General features: G+C 49.4%; 5 protein-coding genes across 5 annotated transcripts; 4 read left to right on the top strand and 1 right to left on the bottom strand.

Moving 5' to 3' along the window:
* Nucleotides 1-1,591: 1,591 nt before the first annotated feature.
* BKA67DRAFT_536697 (Ca2+ regulator and membrane fusion protein Fig1-domain-containing protein) lies at nucleotides 1,592-2,534 on the top strand (the record flags this gene model as incomplete). Its single annotated transcript, XM_046100203.1, has 3 exons — nucleotides 1,592-1,622; nucleotides 1,710-1,778; nucleotides 1,834-2,534. 3 exons carry the CDS (start codon nucleotides 1,592-1,594, stop codon nucleotides 2,532-2,534), a joined length of 801 nt encoding a protein of 266 aa, XP_045957270.1.
* A 1,801-nt stretch (nucleotides 2,535-4,335) lies between these two features.
* On the bottom strand, nucleotides 4,336-7,513 carry BKA67DRAFT_520181 (glycosyl hydrolase family 47-domain-containing protein; the record flags this gene model as incomplete). The annotated part of the gene is made up of 5 exons (XM_046098156.1): nucleotides 4,336-4,636; nucleotides 4,698-5,077; nucleotides 5,135-5,886; nucleotides 6,010-6,988; nucleotides 7,115-7,513. The coding sequence occupies 5 exons, from the start codon at nucleotides 7,511-7,513 to the stop codon at nucleotides 4,336-4,338; spliced, it is 2,811 nt and encodes a 936-aa protein (XP_045957269.1).
* Nucleotides 7,514-10,167: 2,654 nt separating this feature from the next.
* On the top strand, nucleotides 10,168-11,275 carry BKA67DRAFT_659641 (uncharacterized protein; the record flags this gene model as incomplete). Its single annotated transcript, XM_046107482.1, has 3 exons — nucleotides 10,168-10,888; nucleotides 10,946-11,206; nucleotides 11,259-11,275. The coding sequence occupies 3 exons, from the start codon at nucleotides 10,168-10,170 to the stop codon at nucleotides 11,273-11,275; spliced, it is 999 nt and encodes a 332-aa protein (XP_045957268.1).
* Nucleotides 11,276-12,162: 887 nt separating this feature from the next.
* BKA67DRAFT_659640 (dienelactone hydrolase) lies at nucleotides 12,163-13,143 on the top strand (the record flags this gene model as incomplete). Its single annotated transcript, XM_046107481.1, has 4 exons — nucleotides 12,163-12,322; nucleotides 12,385-12,472; nucleotides 12,529-12,730; nucleotides 12,793-13,143. The coding sequence occupies 4 exons, from the start codon at nucleotides 12,163-12,165 to the stop codon at nucleotides 13,141-13,143; spliced, it is 801 nt and encodes a 266-aa protein (XP_045957267.1).
* A 1,118-nt stretch (nucleotides 13,144-14,261) lies between these two features.
* BKA67DRAFT_568252 (uncharacterized protein) lies at nucleotides 14,262-15,827 on the top strand. Its single transcript, XM_046103018.1, has 2 exons — nucleotides 14,262-14,657; nucleotides 14,810-15,827. The coding sequence occupies exons 1-2, from the start codon at nucleotides 14,624-14,626 to the stop codon at nucleotides 15,562-15,564; spliced, it is 789 nt and encodes a 262-aa protein (XP_045957266.1). The 5' UTR covers nucleotides 14,262-14,623; the 3' UTR covers nucleotides 15,565-15,827.
* The last annotated feature ends 114 nt before the right edge of the window (nucleotides 15,828-15,941 follow it).

Genomic DNA, 15,941 nt, shown 5'->3' with positions numbered 1-15,941 from the left:
GACAAACGTTTATGAGTATGGCCGTTCATGTAGCCTCACATGGTAGATCTTGGCAGAGCCAGGTAACTGCCTATGCACCGAGGAAGTTTGTATCATGATGGGCCATACTTGTCGCACGAGTAGACCTACCACTTGGTTGCCTCTGACTTCACTCATCTTGAAGACTATGTTGTTGAAGGACCAAACTTGCAGAGATTTCTGCACGAATGTCTTGGCCAAGGCCAGAGCCGTGGAGGCGAATGGCTGTAGCGGGAGGTTGCATCGAGGAGCGTAAACAGCTGCCTCAACTTGGTGTACTCGGTCTAACAACCACATCGTACATGGGCCGTTGTCGTGTTGACTTTGACGGAAAACATGGTGATATGACGTGGAGGCTTAAGATGTCTATTATAGTATTTTCGCCTTGGATCTGGGCAACAAATAGGATCTAGAACATGGGAATTTTGGCAAGGTGAATCGGTTGCTATGGTAAAGTTGCGGCCAAGACATGACAAACAAGCGCGACGTCATTTGGTTCATTCCATGCGCGCAAGCCAGCGCGACGTGCTAGAAAGCAGCTGGTCGGGGGTTTCATCAGCGGGGCTCGGAGCCCAATCGAGCCCAGCTTCAGCCAGCTTCAGCGCAGCTCGGGGCGCTAGCGCAGGGACCAGCGACCGGCTTCCAGGGATCTAACTTAGGGACTCAGCTCAAGCGCCTGCGATGGAGGGCCCCACAGGGGGTGGATAGGCGGGCTGCATGTTCTGCTGCCCAGCTTCGCCCAGCTTTACCCCAGCTCCGCCAATAACCTGGCACGATCGCCCGGACAACCAGGCCCAAGTCAACAAAAAGTCGATGGCTGGGAGACGGATCATCGTCACGAGCAGAAAAGAAGAGGCTAGGCCAATGATACATGCACAATCTCTAGCATTCATCGCTTCCGATCCATTGTTTCTGCACGCCAACTCCCATAGCGAAACTAAACTGCACGACCAGCCACCGATTCTCAATCAAGCCGTACCTGCGGCTTCCCGCTTACTCCATCGTCCGACTCGACTGCGAGGAAAGAAAGTCTGTTCTACTCTGAATCTTCTCGTCCACTCTCTCTACACCTGCGCATTCTCTGCGCATCTAGTACTCTCCTAGGAGGAGACTCGCATCTATCAATTGTCTAAGTGTTCATACCTCGAGTAGCCATATCTCACACACACACACACACACACACGCGCACACATACCATCCACCCTCCTTCTCCACCTACCTACCTCCCAACCACAAGACACACACATCTCTGTTGGGAACATCTAACAAACAGGAACAACGACCCGATTCTTCAAAATCGACCGTCGCCTCCTCTGACCTATATACCTCATAGGCGAGACAGCGCATTCCAATCAGCGACCGCGACGCTTAATTTTGAGCGTATCGTCGCCGTCCCTCGACTCATTCCAGAAGTCAAGCCGCATCTCATTCCAGCTGCTGCTACAGTCTACACTCACTAAACCCGACCGTCACTCCGATACTACGGAGGACGGGAGAGGGGTTCAGCCGTCAACTCGGACGCTCAGGACAACTGGGCCGTGGTGGACAGAAGGACGCATAGAAACCTGTCGCAATGGCAGAAAGGTTTCAAGTAGGCTGGTACCGTAAGTGCTTTTTCCATCTGCCGGCTCCCACATGGGATACGACGAGTAACGCTTGAGTGAAACATGTGCTAACAACCATTCTCGCAGGATGGGTGCCATTCCTAGGATATCATCATGTGTTGATGATTCTGATAGCAGTCTCTATCATCTTACTATGTACGTCACATCCACACTGACACGAGACACATCCACCAACTAACATGTCGCGCAGCACTTCTACTTGCAGGATGCTCGTCTTCCTCACCGCTGATGCCTGATATCTTTTTGCTGTCACTCTACTACTCGCATTACACACCAGCTCCCGACACAGCCCAGGTTGACTACAACGGCTACCAAGCAATCAGCAATATTGTCGGATCAGCACACTTGCAAGCACGAGTCGGTTACTTTGGCATCTGCGTCAACCCCGACGGTGGATCATGGCTTTGCTCCAACAACGCGACTGCCCTCGCCAATGAAGTCTCAGTAGACCAAGATCCCCTGAACCTTATTTGGTTGGCCTCGCAGTTCAAGGACATGATTGTCTTCCCGTATCTGATCATCATTGCCATCATTTTCGCCTTCATCTGTTTCCTACTGCTTGCCACATTCCCTGGATGGCATGAGGAGGAGGACTCCGAAGGTAGCGAGCGTGAGATCAAGCCCTTCCCCAGCAGACCCGTTTCCCAGATTGCGCTTGCCATCATTTTCATCGCCAGTATTTTCGTCTTGGTATCGGTGCTGTGGCAACATACAGCCTCTGTCGCCGCGAGCATCATAGCGCAAGACTTTGGAAACGGCAGTGTTCTGGCGGGGGTGGGAACAAGTGCCATGGTGATGGGTTGGTTCAGTTTCACATTGCTCATCATCGTAACGATTGGTCTATTGGTCATGATATTGAGTATAAGAGTCCTATCGCAGCTGGCTGATTAATGAGCCATCGCATTTTACGACAAGTGGAGTTTGGATTCCCACGAGATTGAACGACACGACATAGAGATGAACAGCTACAGTGTATATGAGGAGGAGTACGGTATTGCGGAGGCGGGAAGGGCCATCATCGGATCACCATATCGATGCACCTTCGGAAAACACGAACAACAGCATCTGGGAACGGAGTTAGCGAGACGGTATTTTGATCATTTGCAGTGTCAATATCCATTGCCCACCGCGCGTTGTCGTCCGAACCCATCATGAACGTCCCCGCGCATACAGTCATCGCGCTGAGCGCAATATACCGATACGATCATGGGATAATTACGAGACGATGACGAACTAGGGGCTGTTAGAAGACAGACAGGAAATGCAATGCGAATTTGGAAGCAACATTGGACATGAATTGCGACGCAACCAACCTTTTTCTGGTTGCTTGTGTATAGAAATCATCATGTAATTGCTTTTGCACCCGCGAAAAGACTGGGTATTAATTGATTTTTATTTTTGACATATGCATATGATTGGCTTCCCTTGTAATATGTGAGATTAATGACTTTACACCATCGGGTGTAACCTTCAAATAATCTGATGGTTAAAACTTGAGACCTCCCGAAAACTCTATCCTCAGACTAGTAACACATTGACACTACTCCGTATAAGCTATAGCTAAATTCCAAGGAAGCAACCAGTTCTTCAAGAGTTCACCTCGCTCCCAAAGAGAAGTGATTATTTTCTCTAACCTCAGGGGGAAGGGGGTTCAACAGCCCACGGCTGGGCCCGCGATCGATCGATTCCTTTGACTTTATCCATACTTTTCCGTGAACAAATAGCGATGCCACGTTGGGCAATTACATCTCGCAGCCGAAATCAGATGCAGCTTCCTCATGCAATATCAGCGACCTTCTCTTCCACGACTCATCATGACTGCACTGATAGTGACTACTGCTCAGTGACAGTCCTTGGGTGTGCCTTGAAAGCAACATTTGATAGTATTTGTACAGGTAACGGGACAAGCAGTTGCATCTGATGTTCGCGACCAATATAGCAAGAAGCAGCATATGTCATTCGATGTTTGTTTCTTTCCTTATTTCTACTTCTTCTCAGATGTCCCAATTGGCTTTATTTATCATCCATGTTATTCCGTGTTTTGACAACATAAAGTCTGGTGGTGAGCAGGTAGGTGACAAGATCATGCCCGTTCATTTGGCGGGGGTTTTCTGCTTGATGATCATGTCGCGAATGTTGCACATGATTCGCTATCCAAACAAGGAAAATGCAGGGCTCCAAAATATCACCATGGTCGTTTGGCTGCAAGTGATGCAGACAAGAACCATATTTGTTTATTTCAGGTATCCTATGCTTTGACCTAGACTAGTATGTGGTCTTTTGGCGTAAGAAAAAGAAGCCTGTCAATTCTGTAGTTCCAAAATGCCTGGCTTGCTGCCTGCATCAGGAAGCAGTTGATATGAGATATACTGAGTTTCTTCAGGAAAAACTCAGTAGGCAGGTCCCGCTTCTGTTATCCCAGACAGACTTGAGCGTGAAGTATACAGTATGCGAGATATGGATAAGCTTGCATTTCCTGTTCGTCGAAGCTCGTGAACGCGCGTCCGCGGTTAATGGTGGGACACGGAGTTGGCGCGGTGCTGACGACGCCTGGACCCTTGCCTGCATACAAGTGCATCTAGCTCCACCTTCCTCGGTTCCAGCCGAATTATTATATATTTACAGCTCAGGCCCAGATTGACACTTGCTAGACCTCAACCTTTTTCGTCCGTGACGATTTTCGCGACTGTTTTCAAACAGGCAATGGTCTCTTGAAAGGATGTGCCTCCGTGTTCAGCACCCAATCATCGAGACTTATTACATCGGGCGTTGTATACAATAAGTAAAAGTACTTCAGTGTCTCAGCGAGCCAAAAACTTTCCATCGAGTCGTTCTTATCCGGTTCGTCCGACATGACGTTGCTAATCGCGCTATGCCCGGCTTCTGTCTGAGTTGCCGCGATGATGGACTCGAACATCTTCCAGCCCTTTTCTTGCCATGTCGTATCGCCCGTGATGCGGTACATGTACCAAACGGATTCGATAGCTTCAGGGCTATGCAGAACGGTCAGATAAGATAATGGTGGAAAGGGGTGGAACAAAAACTTCAACTTACCGAAGAATGTAATTTCTGGCTTGAGTCGATACGAAACCAGGCGGCGTCTTCTCAGTTGTGAGGCGCTGTTTGATGTACTCTTCGTGCGTAAGGGGTCTACTGGGATCAGGCTTAGTCCTGTCCTCCTTCTCATCGGTGTCCAGTGGGATCTGTGCAATATCGGCTTTTCGTGCAGGCCTGTTAACTGTACCAGTACCGCCTGCAGCTAGAAGGATGTCATTATTACCGACGGAATCTTCAAGTGTTATCTTTTTGGTCGTCTTTTTCGGCGGCCGGTTATCATTGGAGCTGGTTTCAAGGTCCTCTGAATCTACATCCAAATCTCGCTTCCTCATAGAGCCCACGTTGTTCGGTGCCGCGGCCAGAATTTCATCTTCGAGCTCAGATAGATCGGCAGGGTCAGCAAGATGAGATTGTTTCTCGGCTTTAACGCTCACTTCCGCGGTATCGTCCAGCTCGGCCTCAGCTTCTAGCTCTAGGGCCTTTTGCTTTTCCTTTTCGGCTTTCGCCTTCCTTTCGGCTTTGCGCTTGTAATAGTCGTCGATTTGTCTCTCTCGCGTGCCCCAGAGCGGATCCAGATACTGGTGCCAGAGCGTCTCGTTCCACTTGCAATTGCTTGCCTCCGCACACGGCACGACAGTGGCGGCCTCGGGCATGATACCCGTGGGCATCGATTCATAGGCCCAAACACAACCATCCGTAAGTTTCTTACCAATTTCAACATCCACAGGCTCATCGAAAATTTTGCCACCGAGCGCGAACATACCACCAAGAAAGCAGGTCAAGTGCGTGACCTCATATTCAGTCCGGAGGTCTGTTTCAGGCTTGCCACTTGTAGTGACCTTGGCGCTAAAGAGAAGGTCGCGATTATCCGGGACCATGGGTCGGTAGAGAAGCCATTTCTTGACCGCGTCCGCGACTTTGAGGTGCATCGTCTCGTATTTATGTTCCAAACCACCGAGAAGCAGGTACTGCTTCGGAAAGTACTCATATGTGGAGTCTTGGCTACCGCCCATGCTGAACGATTCTCTTCCCCAGTAAGCGCCAGTCAGGCCTTGTGGATAACAGACTTCCGCGAATTCGGTCAACGTATAGGGCTCACCGGTCACCTTGTCGGTCATCATATGCTGGTACAGATCCGGAGCTGATGGAATAACAGGAGCAGTCAATACCTTTTTGGTCTTGGCAGCTGATCCTGTTTCGAGCGTTGACGGGTGGTCATATAGGTCTTCATCGGCGTCAACCTCCACTGCTACCCTGGCCTTGGATCTCTTGGACTTCTTGCTCCCGGCTAGTCGTTGGGCTTTATCACGTAATGCAAGCTCGGGAACCGTGTTCGTATCTGTGGCAGACTCCGATTCGGGGAAAATCTCCCCACCAACATAGCCAGCTGGTGGGTCGAGCACACTCTTCACTGTCGCGGTCTGCTCTGCAGAGAGCTTGATCTCGGCGTTTGTACGAGCTGTTGAATTACAACCTGATGCATCCACATGCTCAGGGAAGATGCCAGGAATGGAAGTACCATGTGGCCTGTTCTGCCACTCCTCCAATGCATCCGTAATACGCGCCACGGCATCGTAGTACTTGTTGTTATTTGTCACTTGCGCCAAACGGGTGAACTCCATCAACAGCGAGCCCAACTCAGCCACACCGGCGCTGGTTGATGCTCGTTTGGGTTTGCCGGTAAAGGCTGGCTGCCAGTGGTAGTACAGAATAGGCATGCGGTTTGGCGTATCAAACACGCCCATGAGAATTTCGGCAAGTTCTTCGGCCTTTTGCAACAAGATGCCGTGTCCGCCTTCTTTGCCTCCACTGACGTCGTAGGCACCGAGGAATCCTCCTAGGTATCTGATCGTGGTCTCAAAAACGGGGATTTCCGACCGGGTCGTTGTGGTAAAATCAATGGTGGCTACTGCTTCGACAGCCTCCTCGAATTCCTCTTTCATGCCCATGATCCATAGCGTATCGAGTGCATCGACGAGGGTGGCAGCCCAGCCACAGAAAGGGTCTTTGAACTCCTGTGTGACGGGCATCAATTCATCGCGCAGCCATGCATGTTTCTTGTAGCCTGCCCAAGCACGTTTCGCCTCGCCCTTCACGATAGCAAGGCGTTTCTCACGAAGCTCTTGGGCCTCTGGCGACTCTTTCTTGAAGACATGCTGCACTGTTGGTATCGTCTTGGGCGTTCCAGTTGGAAGAGTGATCAGGGACGCGGATTTGATCGGGAAGACTTCCACCGGCCTGGTCCAGTGAATTTCTGACGGCGCAGTGATTTTTGTGCTGGCGACGACCTTTTTCATCCCCTGTTCGCCAGTCTGATGTTTCTTCAGAGCGTCTTCCTTCTCCTTGGCGAGCCTTTCAGCCTCTGCCTGCTCTTCCCATATCTGGTGCGGCGTCTTTCGGTTTGGCAAGACCACTGCTGGTGTATCTGCGGTCTTTGCTGTTGTGCTGTCGACAGCCGTCTCGTCGTCGTCTTCCGCCGTGGTAGGCTCAGCCTTCGCTAAGCTGGTGGCTACTGTGGGAAGCGTGTAGTCGACCTCGGTGCCATCATCCTCGGAGTCCTTCAAGTCTGGAAGCTTGACAGTTGCTTTCTCGTTCTCCTTCTCCAAGCTGTCAAGAGGCTTCTGCTGAGGCCGCTTGCGCTGGATATTCAAATCCTCGAGGGTGCTTGTCGTCTTTTCCTTGGGGTTTTCAGAGGTGTAATCGATGGGTTTGGCCAATGATTCCCAATCAGTGTCCTGGGACATGCGGTAGAGAAGGAAGAGAGCTACGGCGGCGAGTGCGAGATACACCCGGTACCTGCGTAGGCGAAGCATGTTGGCGGGAGCTCGAGCTTGTTCCAGATGAAATGGCGAGGGCGAAGCAAGGACGGGGCGACAACTTAGAAAAGAGTGAGATTTTCAGCCTCCAATCAGGGTAGAAGCAGCGTGGTTGTCTAGCAAATGGTCGATTGGCTCATCTTCGGGCAGTATTGTCGAGGGAGGCTTCAAGTTGTTTCCCAAGCGGCTATTGCTTTATGTGTTCTTTGGGCGGATGACCGGCAAGCGCGTGAAGGTATAGGTATACTCTGTAATAAATGTGGTATAATATGTAGCTATAGTAGGGAACAAGGTGGAATTACGTGTGATAACAAGTAACTGTACTCGCGAATAAGGCGGAACAGTGTGTGATAACATGTAGCTTATACTGTCTAGCAGGCGGAATAGAGCGGTATAACACGTAGTAGGTATGCTCCCGCCCAATTGTGGCCAGTGTAGTAGGACAGCACGACCAGGAGGCGGCAAATGGGAAAGTAGCAGAAGACAGAGGGCTCATGAAAGTCGTGCAATGAAATGTTAATACCAAAGCCAGCGATCGAGCCGGATACGACAGTGAACAGATAGATCACGAGGTGGTCGTCGAAACACGGTAGCAGTCTTGAAGGGACAGCTGGACTAAGGTTTACGGCTGCGACTCTTGAAAGGAAACCACAAACCTAATACGGGGTTGTTGGTTGCGCATCTGAAAAAGGAAGCAGCCATTGCTAAAGATAGCGTCTTGGCAACAAGCATCGCCAATTTGCTTGGGGTCCAGCCATCGTCACTCTCGGTTTGGAAAAGGAAAGGAAGTGAGAAGTGGCAAGTGGAGGGCTGAAAGTTCGGGCGTACGAGGTCTTGGCATATTATCCTGCGGAGCTCTGTGGGCCAAGGTAACTCTGCTCTCATGGCATTCGCTGGGTTCATGGAGAGAACAAGTGCAAAGAAGAGAAAGAGCAGAGGGAAGAAATTTGGTTAGCAAGTCATGATGCTCATGTGAATTTGACGGAGAAAATGATGTTTTCTAGTGAACTCTTAAGCATTCCTTGACAGATGGTCCCCAGAATTACTCTTTTGCTGCTAATCGCTGAGAGAACCATGCATGCGCTGGAGGTGCACTATGTAGCCTCAATAATGGATCACAACCCCTCTGCCTCGGCTCAAAGTGTGCTGACTCGGATACGCTTGCGAGCACTGCAGAGAAGATGGCTCTGATAGCCAGAGCATATCTCGCGCTTAAGGAAAGTGCGTGCCTAGTTTCTTCTTTCGTACAGTATAGGGATAAGAGAAAGACTGATCAGCATCCTGGAAATCCGGCTGGAACCGAGTTCAGTGACAGCAGTCCGGGGAAGCTTCTGCTTTCAGGGGTCGCGCAGATGCCCCCTCCTAAACTGGTAAGCATTCCGTTGGCTGACGGTTACGCTTAACCAAGTGGCCGGTGCTCTAATATATATATATTGCAGCCTCTAATTGAGCGGGCTGTTCGAACGGGGTGAGCTTAAATTTAATCTTAAAATGCTCCGAATCCATAACCGTCCAACACAAACTGCCGCCGACTTGCAACTCGCGACTCACAAAGTCCCAAGTCCGGCACTTGTACCACGGTCGCACAAATAATCGTGGCATGCTTGAATACCTTCTGTTGCCACATCATGACCAACAGAGTTTTATTTTTCTCTCTTTCCTTTTTCTCTAGCACGTGACCAGCTCTAAATGTTGGTCGTTGCAACTCATTGAACGTGCTCTCTGACCGATGTCCTGGTTTCGGAAGGTCCTGGCCTGAGTCCCACCGAAAGGACACCTGGAATCATGAAGTAGTGTTCAATGCGACTTCAGCCTGCAAGATCCTGATGGATCGGATATTCTCTTTTTCGACTATCAGGGTCCTGACTTCCGAGTTTGGACACATCAGTGGCCCAATCCCTACCTCAAAGTCAATGAACGGTTCCTCGCACGCTTTTTGTTGGTTACGATTGCGGACCGAACTATCAACTTGAGCCTTGTGCACCGTGGCAGTTAAAGTACTCAACATCAATAACGGTCGGTCTAGATTCACAGGATGTCTGCAATGGCGATGAAACGACCTGAATGTGCTGCAGGTAAATCAATTGCCCCGCAATGCCCTGACATGACTTTGGTGGGATTGGTGCCGACTTGCCGATAACTATCCATGTCTCATGAAGACCACAATGCCGTTCCTGCCATCTTGCTTAAACGTTCAGCTATGAAGCTTACCAGACTCCTGGTTCAAGTGTAACTTAACATGCCTGCCTTGGTGTTGGTGCGCGCCGAGTCGTGCTTGGGAGCGGGCGCCTTTGGATAATTGGGCAACGCTGAAGCGTCGACAACTCCCAACCAGTCTTGTTCCAAGCCAACTGAACTCGAATTTTCAGAAGCACGGGCACAATTTCAGGTTCCTTGGCTTGAGAGTTGCTCCATAAAAAGATCTATTATGACGAGTTTAATGCCCCGGTTTATACTAGCTCCGAGCTCAAGCTATGCAATTGGTTGCGGATCCACTTGCATGGAACTTTCAGGTCTTCATCGGTTCCCGCCAATCTAAGCACATGGCAAACGGCGTAATTTGGTGTGACTGGTAACCCAGGCGCTTACGTTGATATTGCTTGCAGATCACACTCCTATAAGATATCTACAGATCCTCGCCAGATCCTAAAATGTCACCGCTCGATCCTGGAACCAAAAGCCGCATTCTTGTCACCGGGGCAAATGGCTTCGTGGGACATCATGTCATCAAGCAGCTTCTCGACAATACGCCACACCAGGTAGAAGCGACGGTCAGGAGCTCTCAACAAGCCACGCAGCTCCAGGCTGTACATATGCAGCATCCACGACTTACTATGCATGTGGTTGCAGACATCACAAAGTCAGAAGCATTTGTACTGGCGTCTCGATACTGCCATGCAATCATTCACCTTGACGCGCCTGGCTTTTCTGGCCATGATGACTACGAAAAGAACCTACTGTTACCGGCTATCCAGAGTGTTCAGGCTATTTGCCACGCTGCCAATGTTAATGAGAGCGTGAAAAGATTGGTCTACTGCAGCAGTTTTGCTGCTGTTTTTGACCCTGCTCCGGAAGGCTCTGCACCAGACAAGGTATACACAGAGGATGATTGGAACCCAGCAACATACGATCAGGTAAAAAATGCTTCTGATAAGATGCAAGCGTATCAGGGCAGCAAGGCCATAGCTGAGAGGGAAATAACGAAACTATGCTCTGAACAGAATAGATGGGACTTGGTTTCTCTGTGTCCTGGTATCGTGTTTGGTGCACCGGTCGAAGGCTCAGTTAGCGGGTCGCAAGAGCTCGCGCAGACCAATCCAGCGCTGATGAGTCTTTTTGACGAGGAGGAAGTTCCATCAACTGCAATTCCCGGTAAGTCTTCCTTATGTGCATGTTTTCTATCATGAGTCTCGTTGACACCCATAATAGTATGGACTTCTGTTACATCTCTCGCCCAAGCTCATGTTTCAGCTCTCTCCGCCCCGAAAGTAGGCAATGAACGATTCCTCCTTATCAACGGTACTTTTGACAACCAGGAGCTTTGTGACCTGATCAGGTCATCGGATCTTGATGAAAGTAGCAGAGAGCGTGTTCCCAAAGGTCATCCTGGTCGCCACCAGAAAACCTGGAAAGCTGATGATAGCAAGGCAGCTAATTATCTGAAGTACTCAAAGCCGGAAACCCTGCGAAGTATTGTAATCGAGGTCAGAGATCATCTGTTGATGCTAAATGCAAAAAGCAGTGAATAGTACAACTTAATCGAGTTTTCGGCATCTATCACTATGGACCATTATTATTACTCATCACCTGCCCCTGATGAGGACAAGTATGTAAGCACGCACATTAGTATTAGACATGATTGTTGCCGGTTGCCTAGCAAAAAGTGCTCTACTGAAGCGTGAGTAACGTGCGGTGGGATGCGCAAGCATTGCGGGACGAGCTGTTATTAGTGGCTACGGGTGATGGCAGTCCAAATGTTTTCGCCAGAGATGATCATGTAGTGCCACATGATTGCAAACAAACATCGCGGAATCACATGTGAGAAGTCCATGATTCGATCCGCCCCATGCTTATTTGACCGGTAGTGTGTCAACCCTGTAGCAGGTTGGCTTTTGCGGTAATTGACGTGCTTGTGATGTCCTTGAAGTGGATAGTAATGTTCTTGTAGATCTTCCGATCAATCCCCGAGCATAGCTTTTGAGCTACAGTAACATTGAGACCAAGATCAGAGTGGTAGAATCCTATCACAAAGCAAGGAGATAGCATTGAGTCTTGCCTGCAAATTCCAGGGCATTAATATGGGCTGTCTTGGTCGCAATGTGTGCACGCTCAAAAGTACATGTATTATCTCCCCCGCATCGCACGCCATACCTCCATTGGTGGGGGAAAAGACCGGGTATTCTTGGCATACGTTCACGATCTCTAAATTACAGATATACCAGATAAACCTTGCACCCACGATACCTTGCAAGTAAAACTATCTGTTATTGCTCGGCTCCAAGGGCTCGGACATAAGATACTGCTCTGGGATGGGTAGCATGGCGCAAAATGCGCGGAATACTTATACCTCGAGGGCCCATCTCACACGTATTGGCATTCTAACCTAGCCGCATACAATACCACAAGGAGATTGTGAAGGTATAAAGATGCGCCTGCTACCATCATCAGTTGCTCTCTTGGGCCTAAACACTTTCATCGCAGCCAGCAAGAGCTACGGTACACTGGGAGAAAAGTGCCCCGTGGACGATGTCTCGGTCATTGCACATAACGGTACATCTGTGGGTCGCGAGGAGGTACACGATGGAGGTAAATTGAAAATCCACACTTGTTCCATTCCCTAGCAACGACCGAAAAGCTAAGATGTGAAGTGAACCTCTACATCACCGGCGATGGTTCCGATACTGCAGTCCTATACTTGACTGATATATTCGGCATTAATTTGACTGAGAACCGATTGTAGGTCAATCTTTGAGCAGGCGCAAATCCATTGACTGAACGTGGTGTTTACGTAGGCTTGCGGACTCCTTTGGCCGCGCTGGCTTTCTCACCGTTGCACCCGATTTGTTCAACGGTACACCGTCCCCCATAGACGTGAATGAGCCCGGCTTCAACGTCACACAGTTCTTAGAGAAGCATGGTCCCGCTCAAATTGATCCTCTGATCGACGTCGCAGTCAGGTATCTCAAGGGGACCGTTGGCGTTTCCAAGATTGTGGTAGGTTATCTATACGTACAGTGATGTGAGTGACGACCCATAGACTCTGACCACTTTCCCAGGCTGCCGGTTATTGTTTCGGCGGTCGCTACGCCTTCCGGTATGTGGCCTCGGGCAAGGGTGCCGATGCCGCGTTCGCGGCTCACCCGTCTCTGCTGGAGGATGTAGAGATTGAAGCTATCGAGGGACCTACCGCGGTCGCCGCTGCCGAGAACGACAGCGCGATGCCACCGGACCGTCGGCACCAGATCACTGCGCTTCTCGGCAACACGACTCAGCCGTACAACGTTGCGCTTTACAGCGGCACGAGCCATGGCTTTGGCGTTAGGGCAAATGTGAGCGACCCACAGCAGAAGTTTGGCAAGGAGAGCGCCTTCTTCCAGGCTGTGAGGTGGTTTGAAAATTGGGCTTAGGAGGGATTCGACCATGCTCCAGATCCGGCTTATTTTATTTTATTCGTCTATAGCATTAACTGAGCTCACGGTCTTGAATTAAATACTTTCTCGGATTGGGGTGGACCAAGTATCGTATATAATTGGAATTCTGCTGTACTTCTGTGTCAGCTGCCACTTCAAGAGCCCGTACAAAATATCTGCAACGAATATAAAGATGAATTTCGGATTTCATCTTATCATCCCCTTCCTCCTCATTCAAGAGAGGCTTATAGCAATTACGATATGATGCTGAGGGGCAACTGCTTTTCAAATGAGGAGTGCGGACCTCAAAGTGGACTAACCTCAGGTTCGTCCTTCACTTCCAAATTGGTTGCACAAAAGCTTATGAGGCAATCAAGTGACTGGAGCGGAAGGTATGTTTAGGCGTACGACACTTGTCAGAATACCAGATATATCTATCGGTTGCCTAATCTGTCATTATCATCGCTTTTTCTTTCTTTGAGATCAAAGCTTATTGGGTATCGTCTGGGTTGGACAATTTGTGTCCTGGGTTATGATCGTGCCGTTTTAAAGTCCAATACGCATGCGGAGCTATTACTCGTCGCAAGTGCAGATAGACGAAATACGATGTAGCTTGAAGGATGCGACTAAACACCAACACCGATGTTATCTGTACACAATGGGAGCTTAGCGCTTAAGTAATGTTGAATTCAAGCCAACAACCTTCTGGCGCAGAGGTTGGCGAACCTGGCAGACAGGCTTGACAGCGGGTTGGGGAGCTTGTACTTATGCACATTTGCTGAAGATCCTTGAACAGTGACGCTACGAAACCTATAATCTCCCACATCATGATATTGACCCTTTTCTCGAAGTTTTCTAAGCAATTGCTGGAGTTACGTACATAGAAACTTTTACATTCATAAAACGTGTACAATGTGTAGATGTCGTATTCACTCGCAGCCAGCGACTCTAGTTTGGGGCGGACTTTACACCCACTGTTTAGCGGGTTGATGTTGTAATTCGGCTCAAATGACGCAAAAGGATCGTGTCAGTCTGAACTTTCACAATTCTCACGCAGAACTGCGCATCCCAGACCCAATTGCCCGTGGTTGGTAGCTGACTGCTTTACCTCAATCGATCGACTGATCGTCAGGAACCATATGATGGCAGTATGATTGCAACGCGGACACGATCCAGGCCCGAATGCAAGGAACCGCATTTCCCCAGATAACGAGGCGCACACTAGAGCGATCATGAATCATCGATCTATGATGTAATGTACGACGTTAGAGTGAAGCACTTGTGCGACAATGCGCGCGGCTACTGGTCGCACTCCTAGGGCAATAAAGTGTCGTCGCGGGTAGATTGTTGCAAGTCATTTGTAAATACGTAGTCTTCACGCTATTTCCTCACGAATTCCGCGTGTTTGTATAGCACTAGCTATCACGAGTATCATCATATTTCTCCCGAGTGCTCAATCGATTAGCGATTAGCGATTATGGCTGGTGACCAACCTGAGAAGGGCGATAAAGGTAAGCCCGTCATCAATCATCTTGCGGTGTGGCTGCTCGGTGTCGCGAACATGCCCGGCCTGGAAGCGAATTGGTCCATTGCGGCTTCATATCATGTATTGATTCCATTTTATGAACTTGAACTGACCTGTACTGACCTGTTTATGGTATAGTCAGCTGGAACTGGGGAGGTGGTGCGCCTGGCGGAACAGTTGCCGAAACAAAGCAGGAGGGTGAGATTGCGATCAAGTCCAAGAAGGGCAATACAATCAAGAAGAACGCGTCCCCAGATAATCCCGCCGTTCATGTCGAGCGATCCGGAAATGACGTTGTGAAGAGAGCTTCAGAACTTACTATTGAAGAGAAGGAGTCTGGCGGTGGGGGAAAGGAGCAGGGAGAGAAACGCAAGGCTGGCAACCAGACAACAGAAGAGGACGCACAGGAAGAGGAAGACGACGAAGATAATAAGGCAGAAAATGAAGAAGAAGAAGAAGATGATGGTCCGCACACGAAAAACAGGCAGGGCAAAGAAGTGGAGAAGGGAGGCAAGCCTGCCAATAAGAAGCAGAAGAAGAGTCAAGATGTTGAGAAGGGCAATGAAGAAGATGACGACGATGCTGAGGCGAACGACGAAGAGTCAGAAGACGAGCCCTCCAAAGATGATGAGGTAAACGAGGATGAGGATGAGGAAGAAAGTGCAATCGAAAATTCAGCAAAGAACGCCAAGAATACGAACGGCTCCAAAACCAACGATAGAAGCAAAGCTGGGGTCAAGAAGGATGAGAAGACGACCGAGCCAAAACCGGAGTCAAAAGCGAAGAATGTAAAGTCGGCGCCAAAGATCAAGGGGAAGACTAAGAAGGATCCAGCTCCTAGAGAGCAGGGTGACCTTGTCAGCACACGAACAAGAAGTCAAGCGAAGGCATAGGTCCTTGAAACTAACATTAACCTTGTCGAGAGACAGTACAGGGGAGGGTGGTCTGGCGATTATATGCATCTAGCCCGCTCTACGAAGCTGGATTCCAAAATCGTGCTTATCGTTGGCAGTGCCATTAATCCAAGACCACTTGTGTGTTCCAAAAAATTTGCATCAGACGATATTAGTGTGTACATAGTCAACTCCGTATGTAAGCACGGTGCGCTATGAGATGATATGACGCACCAATTATATACCCTGTGACAATAAGCCAGGCACTAAGAATATACTCTTCAGGGATTGATTGCGTGAGGCATGTTATCTCTGAGCTCTACACAATCTTTGCACATGAGAAGTAATAGCGTGATTAGTAAGAAGTCCACAGCCCA

Source organism: Truncatella angustata (assembly GCF_020726525.1).
Source record: "Truncatella angustata strain MPI-SDFR-AT-0073 chromosome Unknown BKA67scaffold_5, whole genome shotgun sequence".
NCBI lineage: Eukaryota > Fungi > Ascomycota > Sordariomycetes > Amphisphaeriales > Sporocadaceae > Truncatella > Truncatella angustata.
This window is presented reverse-complemented; position numbering and strand designations above follow the sequence as displayed.

Coding starts and splice junctions, on each gene's coding strand:
- BKA67DRAFT_568252 (XM_046103018.1), top strand. CDS start 14,624: ATGGCTGGTGACCAACCTGAGAAGGGCGATAAAG. Junction 14,658..14,809: donor ACCTGAGAAGGGCGATAAAG/GTAAGCCCGTCA, acceptor TTTATGGTATAG/TCAGCTGGAACTGGGGAGGT.